Raw genomic sequence first — 20,101 nt, forward strand, 5'->3', positions numbered from 1 at the left:
TATTTATATTTTAGTTTCACAGAGCATTTTATCACATTGTCGATTCGAAAAAGAACAACTCTTTATATAAATAGAAAGTAGAAAAATATCAAATAATTTACAAGAAATATTCGATTTTTGATTTGGTGTGTCGCTTGTCAATAATAATCGATTTGAATCCATGAGCGTTTCGATAATCATTTTGAATTTTGATCATTTCGGACATGGTACAGTTTGGGGTACAATGCTAGAAGTGTACAATCATTTTCGTGCAATACTAGGATTGTCCAATTTCGGGATTTGCTCGTAACATAATATATACATGTCAACATGTTCGTAATTATTTAAAATGGTTACTTACTTTTATTGTTACAGTAATATTTTCGCAAGCAGGTACATCTTTATAAATTGTCACATTTGTTGATAATGAAGACTCGTATCCAATTAATGCTCTTGCAAGTAGTTCATCTACTGTAACTTTGTATTTTATATCTACGAATAATTTCAAATGTTTATAAAATTAGTTTCCACAAAACCATTAATCATACGTACCTACAGATCTTTCATTAAACATTTCGTATGTGAAACATACATTAATTAGGAAAGTTCTTAGATCTTCTGGTAAAATTCTGGGAATAGAATCAAGAGTATACTTAATCGTTACAATCGGTTTACCTCTAAATAATACCGCATGTCCTGATACATGGGATCCGACAGTCATATCTGCAAGAAGAAGGATACGGTATAGCGTTGTCTAATAAAATATTTTAATATCTTAACATATTATTGCTAATTATAATATGTTAAAATCTAAAGGAGAATCTAAAATTAAATAGAAACAAAAATTTAAGCTGGTATGTAACAGGAAAGTTAATAATGTACGTTAAATGGACTTCCGTTATTTATAATGACATAATTTGTAGCAATAGTAGCATCAGATAGTGGTCGCTAGAATAGTAGACCAGAGAAATTAGCAAATAATAAGCCTTTTTCGTGACACTCTTTAATACAGTTATCTAACAACTGCTTTCGGTAAATTTGGTGATAGCAATATGTGATAAACAAAATATGCATTTCATTATATATCCATTAAACGTCAGTTTTTACTTATAAACAATATAAAAATTATGTAAGATCGCTATTTAATTTTAAATACTAAAGGTGAAGGCCGGTAAATTATATGGAAGAGTGACACAATTTTACTAAAAAAGCGTAGAAAATTCTTTAAAATGAGAGTCGGTAAAGTTATTTTCGTTAATTAGTTGCTTAATTATTTCAAAAATAGCCTCAAAAGTTGATGTTTTGAAAATTATTAACTTTTCTAAAAATTCACAAAACACTTTAATTTTGCGTGATAATAGGAATAATATCACATTCAATCACCTATAAAAATTTAAAGAAGTTTTACTTACCAGTTTTTGCAAAATCGAACTTGTTTATCCCAGAAAGCTTTTATTTACTACCCTATTATGCGTAAACTATTAGGTCTACATAAATTATGAAAGTACCAAATTGAAGGGAAAAGCTTATTTTATTAAATTAAATTATTTAATGATTAAAAAATTAAATTTATTATAATTATTATTTATATCATTATATTTATTATATCATATTATATTTATGTTTATTATAAAATAATTATTTTATATTATATATATATACAGGGTGAGTCACCACTAACGAGACGGAAGATTACAGCGAAACGGTAAAAGATTTTGAAAAATTTTTAAATGTACAGTATGTAGGTTGATAAAGGCTACATTTTAAAATTATTCTGAAATATACAAGGTGTCACAATAAAGCGCGGCGTTTCAAAGTTATATTTTTTCTTATGGAACACCCTGTATTTTATTGTATTTTCTAATTGTTTACAAAAAATAAGGTTTAGTTTCATAAGACTTCCCTATACCTATGTACAGAGTGTTCTGAGTTATGTCGAATTTTCTTAAAATGTAAAACTTTAAACGAGGACTAATTTATTTAAGCAATTCTAATAAAATTAGTCATACATCTAAATAGCTGCATAAAAATAGAATCTATTTCATGATTAATTATTAAACATTTATTTACAGGGTGTTCAAAATTTGTAAAAAAAAATTTTCTCTTTCGAATGATATACGGATGTCCTATAACTAGGACTTATAGTTTTGCCGTAATTTCAAATTTTGTTAAACAGAAATCGATTTCAAATATTTATAATTGTTACGAGTACTTTCGATTTTTAAACCCATCATATTGACATATTGTTATAAACGAAACCAGTGTAGTTGTAAATTCATTTTTTGTAAATAAATTTACATTTTTGTGTCTTTGGATTTGTATTCGTTGGGAATAGCATAAATAATATTAAAATATGATGAAAAGAAAATAAAAAACAAATTGTTGAAAATCTGATGTTTTTTAGATTTTCTACGATTCATCAAGGGAAAGGCAACTGCGCAAACTTAGTTTTAATTTTGTATTATTCAATATCTAATATGAGGCTTATTTTAAATGGAACACCATGGATATTAATAAATCGTAATACTAAAAAAAGTTTCCTGTTTTAAATGGTATTAAGATGTCCTATACTTAAGTCTCATAGTTTTTGCGTAATTTACAATTATTTAAACTCTTCATCAGTATATTGATTTTAAAACAAAAGATATAGTTAGTTAATGTCATTGTATGAAATTGTCATTTTCTGACATTACGGTCTGGTAATTGTCAAAATATAAACATTCGTGTGTAATATTTAGCTTTCATTATTCCTAATATTGAAGAATTACGCTATCCATGAAAGAGTCGACATGGTACTTTGCATTGGAGAATGTTTGGAAAATTGTCTCTTAGCTTTTAAAGTTTATGCTCAAAAGTATTCTGATAGAAGACCCCCACAAAAGGAAGTTTTTGAGGGATTGCTTAATAGATTCCGTGCTACTGGTAATGTTGCATACGAAAAGGTAAATAAAAATAAACCAGTTATTGCTGACAACGTTAACGAACTTAATGTCCTGCTTTCTGTTACGGAAAACCCAAATATTAGTACAAGAAAAATTTCGGGTGAATTAGAAATTAGTCAAACTAGTGTATGTAGAATACTTAAGACCAATCACTTTCATCCGTATTACATTCCACTTCGCCAGCATTTGACAGAACAAGATTATGGTAACCGTTTATGAACTTAAGATAAAGTTGGAGAAGATCCTGATTTTTAAAAAAATGTATTATTTACAGACAAATCGACTTTTCATAATAATGGTCTAGTAAATAGACATAATTTTCATTATTATGACACAGAAAATAACCATTTATTTCGTACTGTTGGTCGATAACACCGATGGAGTGTTAATGTTTGGGGTGGCATTATGGGCAAGTACGTTATCGGCCCGTATTTGACGGACTTCTCAATGGGACAAATTTCTTAAATTTTTTAAAACAAGTTTTTTGGACACTGCTTGAGACCCTTCCACTTAGCCTACGACCAAAAATGTGGCTCCAGTTGGACGGAGCTTCTGCTCATTTCTCACGTGATGTTAGGAACTACCTTAACAGAAAATTTACAAACAGATGGATAGGTAGAGGTGGTTCATATAATTGGCCCCCTAGCAGTGGCGGATCTAGAAATTTTTGTCAGGGGGGGTCATGTGTCTTGAGGGTGATTTTGATACAGGATTTAGATTTTTGCACCTTTCAGTGGCAGATCCCCAGAAATTTTTTGTCGGGGGGGGGGGGGGTCATGGGTCTTGAGGGTGATTTTGATATATGATTTAGATTTTTGCACCTTTACGATTACGATTTATATGATTTGTGCTTCATGTGAGGGAACCATTTTCTCAATAGAAGGTATTAAAACCCAAATACCCTACGGGTGCAAAGAAGAGTACAACATTAAGGGGTCTTAAACTTAAACAAAAAAAAATAATTTAAACCCACATACTAAGTAAAATCAAGTGTATTCATTGTGTATATCAAGATTATTAAACCAAAGGAAAGTTATTAAAATATAAATACTGAAAAATTAAGGTTTAAATCAAGTCAATTTAAACTGGGTATTTTAAAGACAATTAATTTAAACCCACATATACTATAGCGACAAAATCAAGAACAAACCAAGGATAAATAAGTATAAACCAAAGTTAAGTAATTTAAATGCAATAACTCAATGTAAGTGTAAACATTAATGAATGTATTTAACTTTCTTATAAACTCTATCTTATCGTTGGATATCCGATATCAATTTATAACAACATTCATTTATTCCTTTTTGCTATACGGAGTGGTAACATGGACTCTCGGAATTACAAGTATGAGGCGTATAGAAGCCTTTGAAATGTGTGTTTTTCGAAGAATGCTGAAGATTTCGTGGACAGAGCACGTGACCAATAACGAGGTGCTGAGAAGAATGAGGACTGAGAGGGAACTACTAAATATTGTAAACAACAGAAAAACGAGTTATCTAGGACATATTTACAGAGAAGAAAAATATAATTTTCTACGACCCATAATGGAAGTGATAGTAGAAGGAAAAAGAGGTCCAGGAAGAAAAAAATGCTCCTAGCTGAAGAATGTAAGAGACTGGACAGGCATGGACACACATTCGATACTAAGAACAGCTCAAGATAGAGAGCAATTTACTGTACTTATAGCCACCCTTCCGTAATGAAGAAGAAACCTTAAGAATAAGTGTAAACAGCATTTAAATTAATTTATTCAACAAAAAACATAATATAATTCTTCTTCTTTCTATGCCTTCCCCATTAACGGAGGTTGGCGACCACATTTTTAAAAGCTTCTCTGTCTTTTGCAACGTGGAATAATTCGTCTACAGTCATGTTTGTCCAGTCTCGAATATTTCGCAGCCATGACTTCCTCTTTCTACCTATTCCCTTTTTGCCATCGACTCTACCCTGCATGATGACCTGCAGAAGACTATATTTATTATTTCTTAGTATGTGTCCAAGGTATGCAGTCTTGCGTACTTTTATCGTTCTCAACAATTTTTTGTCTCGACCCATTCTTCTCAGCACTTCCTCATTGGTGACCCTGGCAGTCGAGGGGATTCTCAACATTCTCCGGTATATCCAAAGTTCAAAGGCTTCAATCTTTTTAACTATTTGCGCTTTTAGTGTCCATGTTTCTACCCCGTACAACAGTTGCGACCAGACGTAACATTCAACAAACCTCAGTCTCAGCGCAATATTCAGATTTTTGTCACAGAACAATTGTTTGAATTTTAAGAACGCTGCCCTTGCCATTTTTATTCGTACCCGGATCTCTTGGTCTGGATCTAATTCTGTGTTGATGTAAGCTCCCAGATATTTATATTTTGTCACTCTCTCTATTTGCTGTCCACCAAGAGTTAGTTGTTCATTATTTATTGGACTCCTTGATACTATCATAAATTTGGTCTTATCTAATAATATAATTAAGGAATAGTTATTTCTATAATTAGGCATATTAAGCTATAAGTGCACGAATCGTCAGCAACAGCCGACAACGAGTGGTAAATAAAAGTTCAGTGATTAAAAATACTATAAGAAAAGTAAATATTGTATAATTTTATAAAAATGTATTCTTTTCGCCTATCCGATTTAGCAAATCGCTCTATGATTGCATCAACATCTAGATAAATTTCAGGATGCACATTGATGAGTGCTAAACCAGTTAACAGAAGTTCTATTTCTAAGCCAAGTCTTTGGACGCTTAAGCGTAGAACGCTCTGTTGTTGCTGCACTGACTGGCAGTGTAATTAATATTTGCAGAAATATTCTGATATTTGGATACATACCTGTCGTGTGAATATCGCAGTTTTCTAATACTTCTAAAATACAATCAGGAAGTTTTCCATTATTTTGCACGATTCTTTTCTACTTTTGAATCCACAGTGAAAACTCTTGTTCTACTGTGGAATATGCAGCAAGTAGTTGGTCCAATATTATCCCGGAAGGTGGAAGTTAAGATATTTTTTAAAAGGGGTAAATAAATAGATCTTCTATTTATCCTATTTTTAACAGGAATCGTTTTAATTTTTTTTTGTCTAAACTTCAACTCTTATTCTTTCAAATGGTTCTATTTAAATTGCTTATTATTTATAAAAAAAAAGGCCCCGGCGAATTTTTGAAAAAAAAAGTGCTAATTCGGGTTTTAAGGGTTGTAGGACATAATTTTTTTTAATTAGTGTAAAAATGCCAACATAGCGAATAAAAAAATTTAATTTCTTACATGTTATTGCGTCTAACATACTTTAATTGTTTGTAAGTTTAAAATCACAGTACCTTTGCTATGCTATTTTACAATATTTAACAAAAATTTTAAATCGTTAAATAATTTAATTTGATAAAGTATACCTTTTTTTATTGCTTCCCCATTTTACTTATTTAAAATACACCGTAGCTTGTTTACCTTCAACTTTCAAAAACGTGCATGTTTTAAAGTTACCATCATCAACAGTTTTAAATATTGATCTAACCTGGCAGAAGTACATAACTTTTAACGTCAAATAAATAAAATATTACTAACAAATATTTCAAAAGCTTTATTCAAAAATTGGAAATCTTAATTTTTTAAATGAATGTGAAAAGTACAGTTGGTAAATTAATACTATCGACATTCTTGGAAGTCAATGGGGTTGTATTTCCATTAATGACACTTCTACTTCTCATTTTTCTTTTAAGCAATACACAACCAGTAATGACAATTAATCTGATGTGACAGATTGCAAATAAATTTTTGTTTTTCTCATTTCCATAATAACGAAAGGTATACTGATGTACATCATAAATTCAACCATTTTACATTATTAGCTCTTATTTCAATTTTTTGTAGTAATAATACAACATTATTATACAGTACATTATTTCAAAGTGTACCAATAAAAATAATAGCGTAAAGTATTCGTGAATAACTGGTCTTTAAAACATTTGCTCTCTTTCGCTCGTATTTTAAAGATCTGAATATACACTTACACTTTAATATACTATTTTCTTTCATTTGGTGCTTTCAGAATTTATGTAGACCCAATAATTTACGCATAATAAAGTTGTGGATAAACAATTTTAATTTTGCAATAACTATTAAGTGAAACTTCTTTTAAGTGAAAAATTTTAAAGCTGAATACTTGTGATACTGTCTTTATTTCTACGCGAAATCAAATTTTTTATGCATTTTTAGAAACATTTTCAAAAAATACACTTTTAAAAACTATTTTTGCAACAAATTAACAAAAACAACTTACAAACCCTCATTTTAAATGATTTTCTATGCTTTTTTTTACCTTCAGTCTTAGCAATCTTACATTGTTTGTATATTGTTTATAAGTAATAAGTGACGTCAAATCTTTTGATTAATTTGTTATATGTATCTGCATCAACGAGTTTCATGGGAAAATGCGTTAGTTCCCTGGTCTATGTGATTATCTAAGATCTGATTGAAACAATTATAACACACGTAATCCCTCAGGAAGTCAAAATATTTCCAACGTTCTTTAAAGATTTTCTATAAAATCTATACTATAATAGCGTTTATAAGTTAGCGTTTATAAGTTAATTAGTTAATAGTTATAATAAACTAAAGTATGTATATTACTAACCTTTATAACCATTTCCATCCATATCGACAGCTTTGGAAATTGTTATTCCAAAACCTAGTAAGCCTGAGAATATTTCTTTTCCTTCGATTACTTGACAAGGTTTTGCTAATAAGCCGTCCTGAGCTCCCTTGTAGATATATACATTACCTGTGTTTTCATTTTCATAGGGAGCACTTATGGCAACTTCTAAAAAATTAGAGTTAATATTAACTCTATTTCGAGTTTTGCTTACATTTAATATTTATCAATTATTGAAAATAACTTCTTGTTATTTAAACTGTTTAATTCATTTTAAAAACGTATTAAATATAAGAGGAAACAAAATAATTACCTCCGAATCCATCATTATCTATGTCTCCCATATAAATAATGGATGTTCCAAATTGTCCATTTCTACCCGTCCCACTTATTATAGTCGGCGTTTGCAGATTGCTCTAAAAAATTTAACGTAGCATTAGAAGTTTTATCAAAATTTGGACGTATACGTGGAATACTAAATATTACAAACAAGAATTCAATTCACAAACACGGGCAATATTCCAATCGGGTTAGACAATAAAAGACCTAAGCTTGCTTGGCAACCTGCCTTAAATTTTATTATTATAACCTTTAGGGGGACCAATAGCAGTGTAAATTTAAAATCGCGACTGAATATAATCGTTGCATTCGCTGTCATCTTGAATTTAAAGGAGACTTGGTTTTGCTCAATGTCTCCCTCATTTTCAATTTTTCGCAATTTTCCATAATTGATTTTTTACAAATTTTTTCGTGCGGTAGATATTTTCCGAGTTAAAGAAAAAATAGTGGAAGAAGAAGGAAGCATAATTATCGAATCATCTCGTTTAATATTAACTTTACGACATGGATGTATATAAACACAAATAGAGATAATTATATTTTGTACAATGTTGATCTCTTTCATTTGTTTGCTAAAATCAATATTTGAGGTCGTACGTAAACGGTAAAAGCGCAAGTGTAGGACCTTGTTGAGATATTTTTTATAGGAATTGGTTTTGTTCAAGATCTTGACCATTTTAATAAACTTTTCGACAAAATAATTAGGACTTAATGTATTAGCGATTTCCTACAATTTCTTTTGTGCAAATTTTTTCGTTCGGTCGATATTTTCCGAGTTATAGGAGAAAATGGTGGAAATGGTGGTAAAAATTATTGAATTATCTCGTTTATTATTATTTTTACTACGTGAATGTATACAAGCAAAAATGGAGAGAATTATATTTTATACCAATTTAATTTCTTTAATTTTCTTTACATAATTGTAATAATTGAAATTGTAGATCTTAAGGTGTGGCCTAGCTTGCTGTCATATTAATTGTTCTCGAGTTTTCAGATTTAGTATTGACATATGACAGTTGGCACTATTTTTGACATTTGGTAAATATCTAATCATATTTGAGATTTTGTTTTTGTTTTTTTTTTAAGTTAACCTCTATGCATAGTTTCACTTAAAAAGATATTTCTTCATTTGTAATAATTTATTTCTGCTACAAATTATCGCCCAGTAACAATTGTAAATTCTTGTAGTATCTCAAACTTCTAGAATGTGTAAACGGACATAGTAAATGTTTTTCTTTGGTATTGTATTAATTTTTTGTAACTATTAATATAGTATTTTTGTACTATTTACTTTTGTAACTTTTTGTGGTGAGACAGTAATTAATGTGTGATTTTTTTCCCTAAATCATTTTGTTTATTTATTTTAAAAAAGTTCCTAACCTCTTTTGTGTTTTTAGGAAGTAAGAACTTTTTCTTTCATCCAGCAGGAAACTTCTTCAAGGCGGCGTCCATTTTAAATAGCTTTGAGAACCTTCTTGTGTTTTGTTTGTTCAGGAGACTCATGTAAGTACCTCTTTGTTTCATTTTTGGTAGATATCCCATTTCAGTCCCCTTGTCATTCACTTATCCACGACCCAGTTCTTCAAATAAACCCTGAGTGTCCGTTCGCAAAAGTTTCTATTTGTTTTGCTTTCAGTAAAGAACCAAGTGATTCTGTTCTACCTTAGAAGTAAATTTTGTAGTTATTTATTTTATTATAGAATTAATACCAATAAAATATAATAAAAGTGTTTATTTTCGTGTCGTTTTGTATTATTTGTATCTCCAAATAATTACTTCAAATAAATAAAACATTTTTCTTGATTTTCTTAAAACTAAGTTTATTTTAATTGGTTTCTTGTTGCATAACGGGATAAAAATAAAAAAAATATATCTTACACGGCCTCCAAGAAATATAAAAACTCTTCCTTCGTTGTATGTGCTACCTTTATAAAATGGAGCTCCAACCAAAAGATCGTCGAACGTATCACCATTTACGTCACCACTTGCTAGACTTGCACCAAAGTATTCACCAAATTGTTCGCCGTTTTTCGTTTCGAATACTCTGATTGGAGCCTCATCATTAAATTTAAATACAACGACCTAAAAAAAAAAATAAAATCAAACAATGCCAAATGCATAGGTTTAGGTGTTAGAAAATACATTTAATAACTACAATAAAATTACAGTAAAAACACATTCAGAGTTTTTTTAAATTTTATACAATCTTTAAAAAGTCACAAAAATTTCACAGTATGTTAACAAGAAAACAATAGAATATAATACAATACTTCTATTCTATCGCTGATGTACTATATATCGAAACATGAAGCCAGGAGAAAAAGTAACTTGTTTTAATTAGAGCTTAGTAAACAATTTAAAAAATAAAAAAAATTTATAAAAAAAAGGCAAGGGAAGTTTACTTTATTGTTGGAGACACCAAAGCAATTCAACTATTACGAAGAGAAAAACAAAAAATAATATGGCTTTCTATATATATATATATATATATATATATATATATATATATATATATATATATATATATATATATAGATATATATATATATATAGATATATATATATATATATATATATATATATATATATATATATATATATATATATATATATAATATATGCTGTCACTATTTTTCCGGGTTTGACTCCGCGTTGTAAAATGCTGGTTTTCTTGAAAACCATTGTTTTGGCGACGTTTCGGCAAGGTCTCACTTGCCATTCTCAAGCCTGGTGGATCTACTTCTCGTCGTTACTCGATTAGTGCCGATTTGCCGAAACGTCGCCAAAACCAGCATTTTACAACGCGGAGTCAAACCCGGAAAAATAGTGACAGCACATATAGCTCCCGCGGAAACCTCAAAACAAACATATATATATATATATATATATATGCGTGGGGGTTGGCGCGAGCATTTCTGACGGCATAATTTTGATTGGAGAATGGAGCGAGCATATTTTCTTTATGAGTTTTTCATATTCTGTGGCTTTTCAAATAATTATAAGTTTATAGAAGAGGATGAGGGCTATACTGCCCTATTAAGAACGAAACCCGTATCTCCACTATAGCGAGTTTTGAGAAAAACGCGATTAAAGATTTTTGTTTAATCCCTTGTACTTTTGGTACAATAATAACATAAAATCATTTAGGGTAGAGTGTGTAGCATCGTAGTTAACTTTTTGCAAAAAAAAATTGCAAAATTACCATATGGACATTAGTTATGCGACATACGGGCTAACGAAGCAAAGAATTATGTCAAGTTTACTTAGCTAAAACCACGTATTATCCAAATTTGTCTTAAGCTTGGTTTTAACTATGTAATTATTATAAAATTTATATAACTGCCTCGAAAGGCAAAACATTTAAATATTTTAATAATATTTTTTATCAACATTTGTTGAATAAAACATAAGTATTTACGAAAAACGTTTATTTAAAAATACAAAATGAAAATTATTATTAATCGTAAGTTGGCAATCCTTGCCAAAATTGATGGCGGTTCGCCGGTATAATTTGACCCAAGTTTTTAAATATTTGTTTTTTTCTCTTCTTAGCAATCCCATAAGGTTTTGTCACAGGTGTGGGGTCCTTTATCTCAGATTTTAACACTCTGGGCTGCAAAAAGTCCATCTCTATCAACTACTCGCTATCATCATTCTTAACGTGTAAAATCTTCTATCTCTCTTCACAATTACTTTAACAATTTGTGATAAGTAAATACGTGACTCTGTTTTCTTTAATTTTGACTGTTATGATAAGTCTTTCCAGATAAGAAAATCGGAAACTGTCATTTCTTTCACCACCACACGATTCACATTACACGTTTTAACGGCCTCGACGAAATCATGATAATCATAAACTTTCTTCTTTTTCTTTAACGATAGTTCCACTTGGTAGTGGAAACTATTAGCGGCTTTGCTCTATTCCTTAGAAAAAAAAAAGCGTTAAATGCCAGGTTTATACTAAGCATAATAGTCAGTTTTGGCGTTTACGGAGGAACTATTTTCTTTCATAAAATATTTAGAAATGTAAAATACGGGGTTTTCTCTATGTGAATATATTATATAAATCATAAATATTCATATGGTGCAAACATCCCAATTTTTCTAATTTTAGAGATACGGGGTTCTTTCTTAGTAGGGCAGTATAGTTCGGAAGTTTTCAAAATCAATTTTGTGACCTGTATGAAGATGGTGTTGACCGAGCTAAAATTGAATCGAAATTGGGACAGAAATGGAATGTTCATAAATTCTATATTGGATTCTACGATTTCTTTGGCCTATACAAGATCGAGGGCAGTCTGCACAAGGAATTTCATAAACGTGTTGTTCATTCGGAATGTTGTCTTTAATTAATCGGACAAAAGATGAAAGTTTTTGTTGGGTGATAAATATTGTTTTTATTCCTCTTGATTTAAGAATTTTGTCGATTTTGTCAGTGACACCATTGATATGAGGAAGAAAAGCTTTCATATGATGAAGGTCTGAGTCTTTAGGTTGAGATTTTTGGATGCTCCTATTGATGTGATTTTCGCGGTAACCGTTTTGGATAAGGGCTTGTTTTAATTTAGAGAGCTCAGAGTGTCTACTTGCATCATCACAAAGGCATATTGATCTGGAGACTAGAGTATTAATGGCTGAATTAATTTGTGAAGTTTTAAGCAAAATTATCCACCATTAAAACAAATCGATATATTAAATAACAAACTCTTTTATTTCTTTTCTTTTTATTTTATTATATACCTCTAGTATTATTAAAATGAATACTTACTTTTCCATTATAACCATTTGCTTTGGGACTTCCTGAAGCATACAAAATAGTATTTGGACCAAAATAATATCCTGACGTTACACTGTAGCCTGCAATAAATATTTTCTATTGTATCCGGTTTATTTATTAGATGATGTTAAAATTTTGGTGTATATAATATATATATATATATATATATATATATATATATATATATATATATATATATATATATATATATATATATATATGTATATATATGTATATATGTAACAATAAAACACTGAAAACTTTGTTTTCAAAACTTCCACAAAATTTATTTTAAATTCTTATCACTACAGCTGTTTCGGCTGATTGCCTTTCTCAAGTGATCTGTACTGTCAGTCTATCATAGTATGTTACATAGATTAACAGCAATTCCTATGTCAAAATACAATTTTGAGACAGAATTAAATATCATTAAGCAAATAGCAGTAAACAATGGATACAACGGACAAACAATTAATAAAATGTTAAATCAAAAACTACACAAGAAAGCCCTGAACTTAGTATTTCCACCACCAGAGAAAAAACCCAGTACCTTCTGCTCGATTACATATACAGGTAAAATATCAACAAAAATAGCTGAACACATAAAAAAGAAAGGAATAACACCAGCTTTCAGAACAAATAACAACCTAGGCAAATATATTAAAAACAACAAGAGCCAACATAAAAAACACTTACACAGTGGTGTGTACAAACTTAAATGTGGCGACTGCCCAAAAACTTACATTGGTCAAACAGGTAGAAATTTTAATAAACGAATAGCAGAACATAAAAGGGCTTTCAATAATAGAAAAACAGATTCCACATACGCACTTTACCTTCTAGATCATAATCATTCTTTTAATGACGAATTTAAAATTCTCCACATTCAAAATAAAGGCCTTAAGCTATCTTTGTTAGAATCTATGGAAATCAACAAATTAAAAAACACAGATATAATTCTGAATGACCAGCTTGAGACAAACAGTTCTCCCCTTCTCAACCTATTTCATTAGAGACTATAAAGTGTAAACCCATGCCAAAAACAGATCACTTGAGAAAGGCAATTAGCCGAAACAGCTGTAGTGATAAGAATTTAAAATGAATTTTGTGGAAGTTTTGAAAACAAAGTTTTCAGTGTTTTATTGTTACATAAAATGAATTTCCATCAAGTAACGGTCGAATCCATCAATATATATATATTATATATATATATATATATATATATATATATATATATATATATATATATATATATATATATATATATATATGTATATATATATATATGTATATATGTATATATAAAATAAAGTTTTATTTTGAGGTTGCAGTCATTAATAGGGCAGGAAAGTAAAACTCTTTGTTCTTTAATCAAGCTTTCGCAAAATTTATTTGCTTCTTCAGGATATGCTAAAATATGGTATCAGTAAATACAACTGCAACCTCAAAATAAAACTTTATTTTACATAACGTGTCAGTCAATAATACCTAACTACTTTATGTATATATATATATGTATATATATATATATATATATATATATATATATATATATATATATATATATATATATATTGTTATGATATGTAAAATCGAGAAAAATATTGGTTTGTTTAAAAATATTTCAAAGTTCAAAAACATTAAAATAATTCAGATAAGTAGGATAATATCCAACAAACATTTCGGAGAAGGAAAGTTATTAAATCCTTGGATTTCCTGTACTAAACATAGTGTAAGCTTTGCATAAATTATTTCTTTGTTATACTTGAGTGACCCGCATAAGTTTAAGTGAAAGCCACAGACAATTGAACGGGGTTTTTCAAAATACATTAATGCAGTGATTAAAGACAATAGAAGGGATTATAGAAAGTGGTTTTTGTTAATTTTTAAGAATTATAGAAAAATATTATTTGTAAATAAGTTTTAGGAAATTTATAAGTATAGGTAAAAATTTGTTTGTTATCGAAATGAAAAAATGGGGGAATTGTGATGAGTTGTGATTGGCGGAGATTGAAAAAGGTGGGATAAATATGTAGGAAAAAGTTTAGCGAGATTGAGGAGAGAGAAAAGATATGGACAGTTGATTTTCCAAGTCTGTAAGAGGAACAGTGATTGTTCTCTGGTGGTTCCAAAGAAGTAGCAAGCAGTAGTGTTGAATGTTAGTGAGTTTTTGTGGAGTTAGTGTATCTGACAGAAGCTGAAGCAGCAAAATATTGTAAGTCATATTTTCCTACTTATATTCCAAGAGTCACTGTTCAGGCCAACGAGAGATTCAGTTTATCGTAAAGAGAAGATATTCAAAGAGTCATTTTTCACTCGGGCCAACGAGAGATTCAGTTTATCGAGAGGAGAAAGGCTATCATAATTTGAATGATTTTTGCTTTTGAAGGAGATCATTAAGGACGATATACTTGCAACAATCTGTTGTAAGATTGCTGATTACATAGGGAGCGGTTGAGAGGAGATAATACAGTCTACAAGGAACAAGGATTTGGACCACTCATCATCAGAGAGAGATATTTTTGTTTTCTGCAGTTTTTTTTTCTTTTATTGATAACACAATTTTTACTCGTAATTTAGAAAGGATATAAATATTTTGATTAGAAGAGTTAGAATAGTTTGGGATTTTGAGTTTTCAATTAATATTGTTTGTACCATAAATTTTGATTGTTCACGTACGGAGAACAAAATTTTGAGAATCCTTATATGAGATTTGTTTATTGAAAACTTTTGAGTGTGAATTATTTCATTATTTTTATTTCAATATATAGTGTTAGATCATATGTGTTTTTTATTATTCCGGTATTCTCTGGACCTTACCTTTCACATGTAATAGCATAGATATTGAAGCACGAATTTAACCCTGAGATAAAAGAATTAAAAATTGTGATAGAGTCATAATCATATCATTTAAATAATTTTAATTAATCAAAAAAATTAATTAGCTAATTATTGCTTGGCGCACCAAGACTTTAAATATCACAATAACTGGCTTCCAAAACGTGGGGCTTGAAAATATCGCAGCTTTACATTTGAAGGAAGGGAAAGAGATCTGGAATAAGTACAGGTGATCCAGAGATAAAAACATACAACATTGAGGGAATTTGAATTTGAAAGTATTTTGACAATTTTTCCATGAATATAAATTTGATTTATTAATTGATCGTAGTTAGTGGATATTTACTGCTATTGAATTATTTGATTTTATTTTCTTTACCAATCGTACATTTGATATTTATATTGAATTATTTGAATTTTACTGATTGCATATTTGATATTTGTCGTGAAAATTTAATACATTTGGGGAGAAATATTGTCGTGTTCTGAAACATATAGAGTGTTGTAAAATTTCACATTTGGCGGGGACAAAAACAGTAACGAAAAGAAACAACATGTCGACCACAAGGAGTCAAAGCAAAATGCAAGAAAGGAAGGAGGATAACAGAGAAGAGGAAACAATTATTGATGAAGGATCGGATAATGAAGGAAATGCTACAATAATGGAGGAAAGAAAAGAAACAGGGATGCTGGAAAAATTATTAGCAATGATGCAAATACAGACACAAACAATAGAGAAAAACCAAATTGAAACATCAAAGAAAATTGATAGAAATCAACAAGAAACAAAACAGACAATGGAAGAAAACCAACGGGAAACAAGGCTAGCAATAGAACAAAAATTAGAAGAAAATGATAGAAAAATGGAAAAGCGTTTTGACAAATATGAAAATGAGGTAAAAGTCTGTTTAGAAAAAGTCAGAGAAGAAACAGAGAGGAAACTAGAGATGCAGAGAGAAGAAATAGAAACTAAAATGAAAGATATTAAGACTGTACAGAAAAAAGAATTAGAACAGTTAGAAGAAAAATTTGAAATGGCGCTACAAGAAGACAGGAAGGAAATAGAAAGAAGATTAAAGCAAAATGAAAAACAAGTGGCTAAAAATTATGAACATTCTTTTAAAGTTAAAAACTTAGAAAATTTTAAATCGAAAACATATCCAATCCCGTATAAATACAGGCAAAGCGTCGGACAGGAAATTGAAAATATGATCAAAGACAAGGTGATCGAAAGATGTGACTCTCCATATATCAACCCGATAGTATGCGTAAAAAAATCAAATGGTGATTTGCGATTATGTTTAGATGCAAGAAACATTAATTCGCACACAATCGCGCAATACGAAGCGCCTTTGAACATAGAAGCCATTTTTGGACGAATCACAGGATCACACATTTTCTCCAAAATCGATTTGAAACACAGTTTTTGGTTAATACCTTTGGCAGAAAAGTGTCGAAATTATACCGCTTTTTCTATCGACGGAGTGGTGTACCGATTTAGGGTAGTACCATTTGGACTATAAAGTGCATGCGCTGCTTTGGTTCGCGCATTACACACAATTTTAAATAGGCATGGAGAATTAGTTGTACATTACATAGATGATTTATTAATTTTCTCACCGGATATAACAAGCCATCTACGACATATTCATACTGTTCTCGAAGAACTTGATCAAGCCGGATTAAAATTAAATATTCAAAAGTGTCAGTTTTTCCAAAAAGAGGTATTGTATTTAGGATTCAAATTAGACACAAAAGGGATTAGTCTTGCAGAAGATAGAATTGAAGTCATAAACAACTACCCTAGGCCAACCAATTTAAAAACTTTGCGGGGATTTTTAGGAATGGTAAACTATTTCAAAAAGCTGATACCAGACCTCAGTACAAAAGAAATACCGCTAATAGCATTACTTAAGAAAAATGTCAGATGGAAATGGGGAACGGAACAAGAAATCGCTTTCAAAAATTTAAAAGGAGCGTTTTCCACAGCTGTAAGAGTGCACCACCCAAGATATGAGCAACCTTTCATTCTCAGGACCGATGCTTCCATAAAAAAATTTGCAGGGGTGTTATCACAGATACAAGACGATATAGAGGTGCCAATATGTTTTGTTTCCCGTGTAACCAAAACGTATGAGAGAAAATACAGCGTTACTGAATTAGAGTTTGCCAGTGTGTTATTTTGTGTAAACAAATTACGTTTTTACCTACTTGGGGCAAGATTCACTATTGAAACGGACCACGCAGCGTTGATACACATAATGAAAAATAGGTTGGTAAATAATAGAATTCATAGGGGCATTCTTTTACTCCAAGAATATGATTTTGAATTTAAATATATCAAAGGAACGGACAATATTTTGGCTGATGCGTTGACGAGAGATGAACAATTCCGCAAAGAGGATCACAAAACTCTCCACGTAGGCATGAACATAATGAGAGAAGAAGCAGGCTTATTTTCGTTGGCCAAAATCAGGGAAAATCAGAAAGAATTGAATGAAAGAGAAAAGCAAAGGGCTGAACAAGAAAATAACCTATATTTTAAGAGGGTCGATGGTAAAGAACTCTATGTAATCACGGAGCAAATGGCAAAAGAAGTTTTTTTAAAGTTACACTGTGACAACGGACATATTGGAAGTAGAAAGGTGTGGCTTATGTTCAGGGAGAATTACATTTGTCGACAGGACTATACAATAGCCAAGGAGGTGACTCGAAATTGTGTGACATGCCAAAAGTGTAAAAGTAGGAACTTTAAAAATGAAAACGTCACAAAAAACGTCGTAGCTCGGAAGAAACTGGATATTGTTGCTATTGATATGTTGAGCGATTTGATACCAACAACTCAAAGGAATAAACACATATTAGTTATGGTGGATCTTTTCTCAAAATATGTTAAATTGTACGCATGCAGAACCACAAAAGGAATTGAAATACTTAGGAAGATAGACAATTTTATAGAAACGGTGGGAAGACCAGACAATATTTTATTGGACAATGCGACATATTTTAGGAACGAACGTTTTAAAAGGGAATTAAGAGAGAGAGGCATCGATACAAAATTTATAAGCATCCGTCATCCACAGAGCAACCCATCGGAGCGTTTTATACAAGAAGTCACAAAATTTCTACGAATTGCCGCGGAAGAACATCATCGACATTGGGACAGAAAAGTGTTTGAGATCGAGACCTATTTGAATTGTGCTCCAAATACGGTTACCAAAGAGACGCCTTTATATATAATGAAAGGAACAATGCCTACAAGACCGTGGGAAGACACCGCCCCCAAACAATACGAAGAAGTGATCGAATTGGTTCAAAGAAGATTGAGACGAAGTGGAGAGAAATATCTCCAAAGACAAGAGAGAACCCGAAGAAGAAGGCCGATCAAATTCCAGAAAGGAGATAAAGTCTTAGTGAAGGCACTGAGGGTGTCGAATTTACAAAATGGTATTTGTGCTAAATTGATGCCGATATTTGAAGGTCCATATAGGGTCAATACGGAAAATGGGGTAAATAGTTATGAATTAGCGCACATAGAGACAGGAAATATACGGGGTATTTTTAACATTCACGACATCTATCAATATCATGAATAGATTTTAATAACATAGTGAAATAATTTGATCCTAGAAAACTTTTGTCATTTTTAAAATTTAACAAAGAGTTTTCGGCAGATCAAATGGCGGGGATTTGTTATGATATGTAAAATCGAGAAAAATATTGGTTTGTTTAAAAATATTTCAAAGTTCAAAAACATTAAAATAATTCAGATAAGTAGGATAATATCCAACAAACATTTCGGAGTAGGAAAGTTATTAAATCCTTGGATTTCCTGTACTAAACATAGTGTAAGCTTTGCATAAATTATTTCTTTGTTATACTTGAGTGACCCGCATAAGTTTAAGTGAAAGCCACAGACAATTGAACGGGGTTTTTCAAAATACATTAATGCAGTGATTAAAGACAATAGAAGGGATTATAGAAAGTGGTTTTTGTTAATTTTTAAGAATTATAGAAAAATATTATTTGTAAATAAGTTTTAGGAAATTTATAAGTATAGGTAAAAATTTGTTTGTTATCGAAATGAAAAAATGGGGGAATTGTGATGAGTTGTGATTGGCGGAGATTGAAAAAGGTGGGATAAATATGTAGGAAAAAGTTTAGCGAGATTGAGGAGAGAGAAAAGATATGGACAGTTGATTTTCCAAGTCTGTAAGAGGAACAGTGATTGTTCTCTGGTGGTTCCAAAGAAGTAGCAAGCAGTAGTGTTGAATGTTAGTGAGTTTTTGTGGAGTTAGTGTATCTGACAGAAGCTGAAGCAGCAAAATATTGTAAGTCATATTTTCCTACTTATATTCCAAGAGTCACTGTTCAGGCCAACGAGAGATTCAGTTTATCGTAAAGAGAAGATATTCCAAGAGTCATTTTTCACTCGGGCCAACGAGAGATTCAGTTTATCGAGAGGAGAAAGGCTATCATAATTTGAATGATTTTTGCTTTTGAAGGAGATCATTAAGGACGATATACTTGCAACAATCTGTTGTAAGATTGCTGATTACATAGGGAGCGGTTGAGAGGAG

The 20,101-nt window shown here is 30.6% G+C and overlaps 1 protein-coding gene across 1 annotated transcript in view; it reads right to left on the reverse strand.

Annotated features, from left to right (window-relative positions):
- Window positions 1–20,101, reverse strand: part of LOC140443662 (integrin alpha-PS4-like) — a 157,411-nt gene that overhangs the window by 78,655 nt on the left and 58,655 nt on the right. The window contains exons 7-12 of the mRNA XM_072535032.1: window positions 12,675–12,763; window positions 9,785–9,988; window positions 7,881–7,983; window positions 7,550–7,735; window positions 532–702; window positions 341–471 (exon numbers count right to left, since the gene is read on the reverse strand). Coding sequence (XP_072391133.1) covers window positions 341–471; window positions 532–702; window positions 7,550–7,735; window positions 7,881–7,983; window positions 9,785–9,988; window positions 12,675–12,763 — 884 coding nt within the window. The remainder of the gene's footprint in view (window positions 1–340; window positions 472–531; window positions 703–7,549; window positions 7,736–7,880; window positions 7,984–9,784; window positions 9,989–12,674; window positions 12,764–20,101) is intronic.

Source organism: Diabrotica undecimpunctata, chromosome 6 (genome assembly GCF_040954645.1).
Source record: "Diabrotica undecimpunctata isolate CICGRU chromosome 6, icDiaUnde3, whole genome shotgun sequence".
In the NCBI taxonomy this organism is placed as follows: Eukaryota; Metazoa; Arthropoda; class Insecta; order Coleoptera; family Chrysomelidae; genus Diabrotica; species Diabrotica undecimpunctata.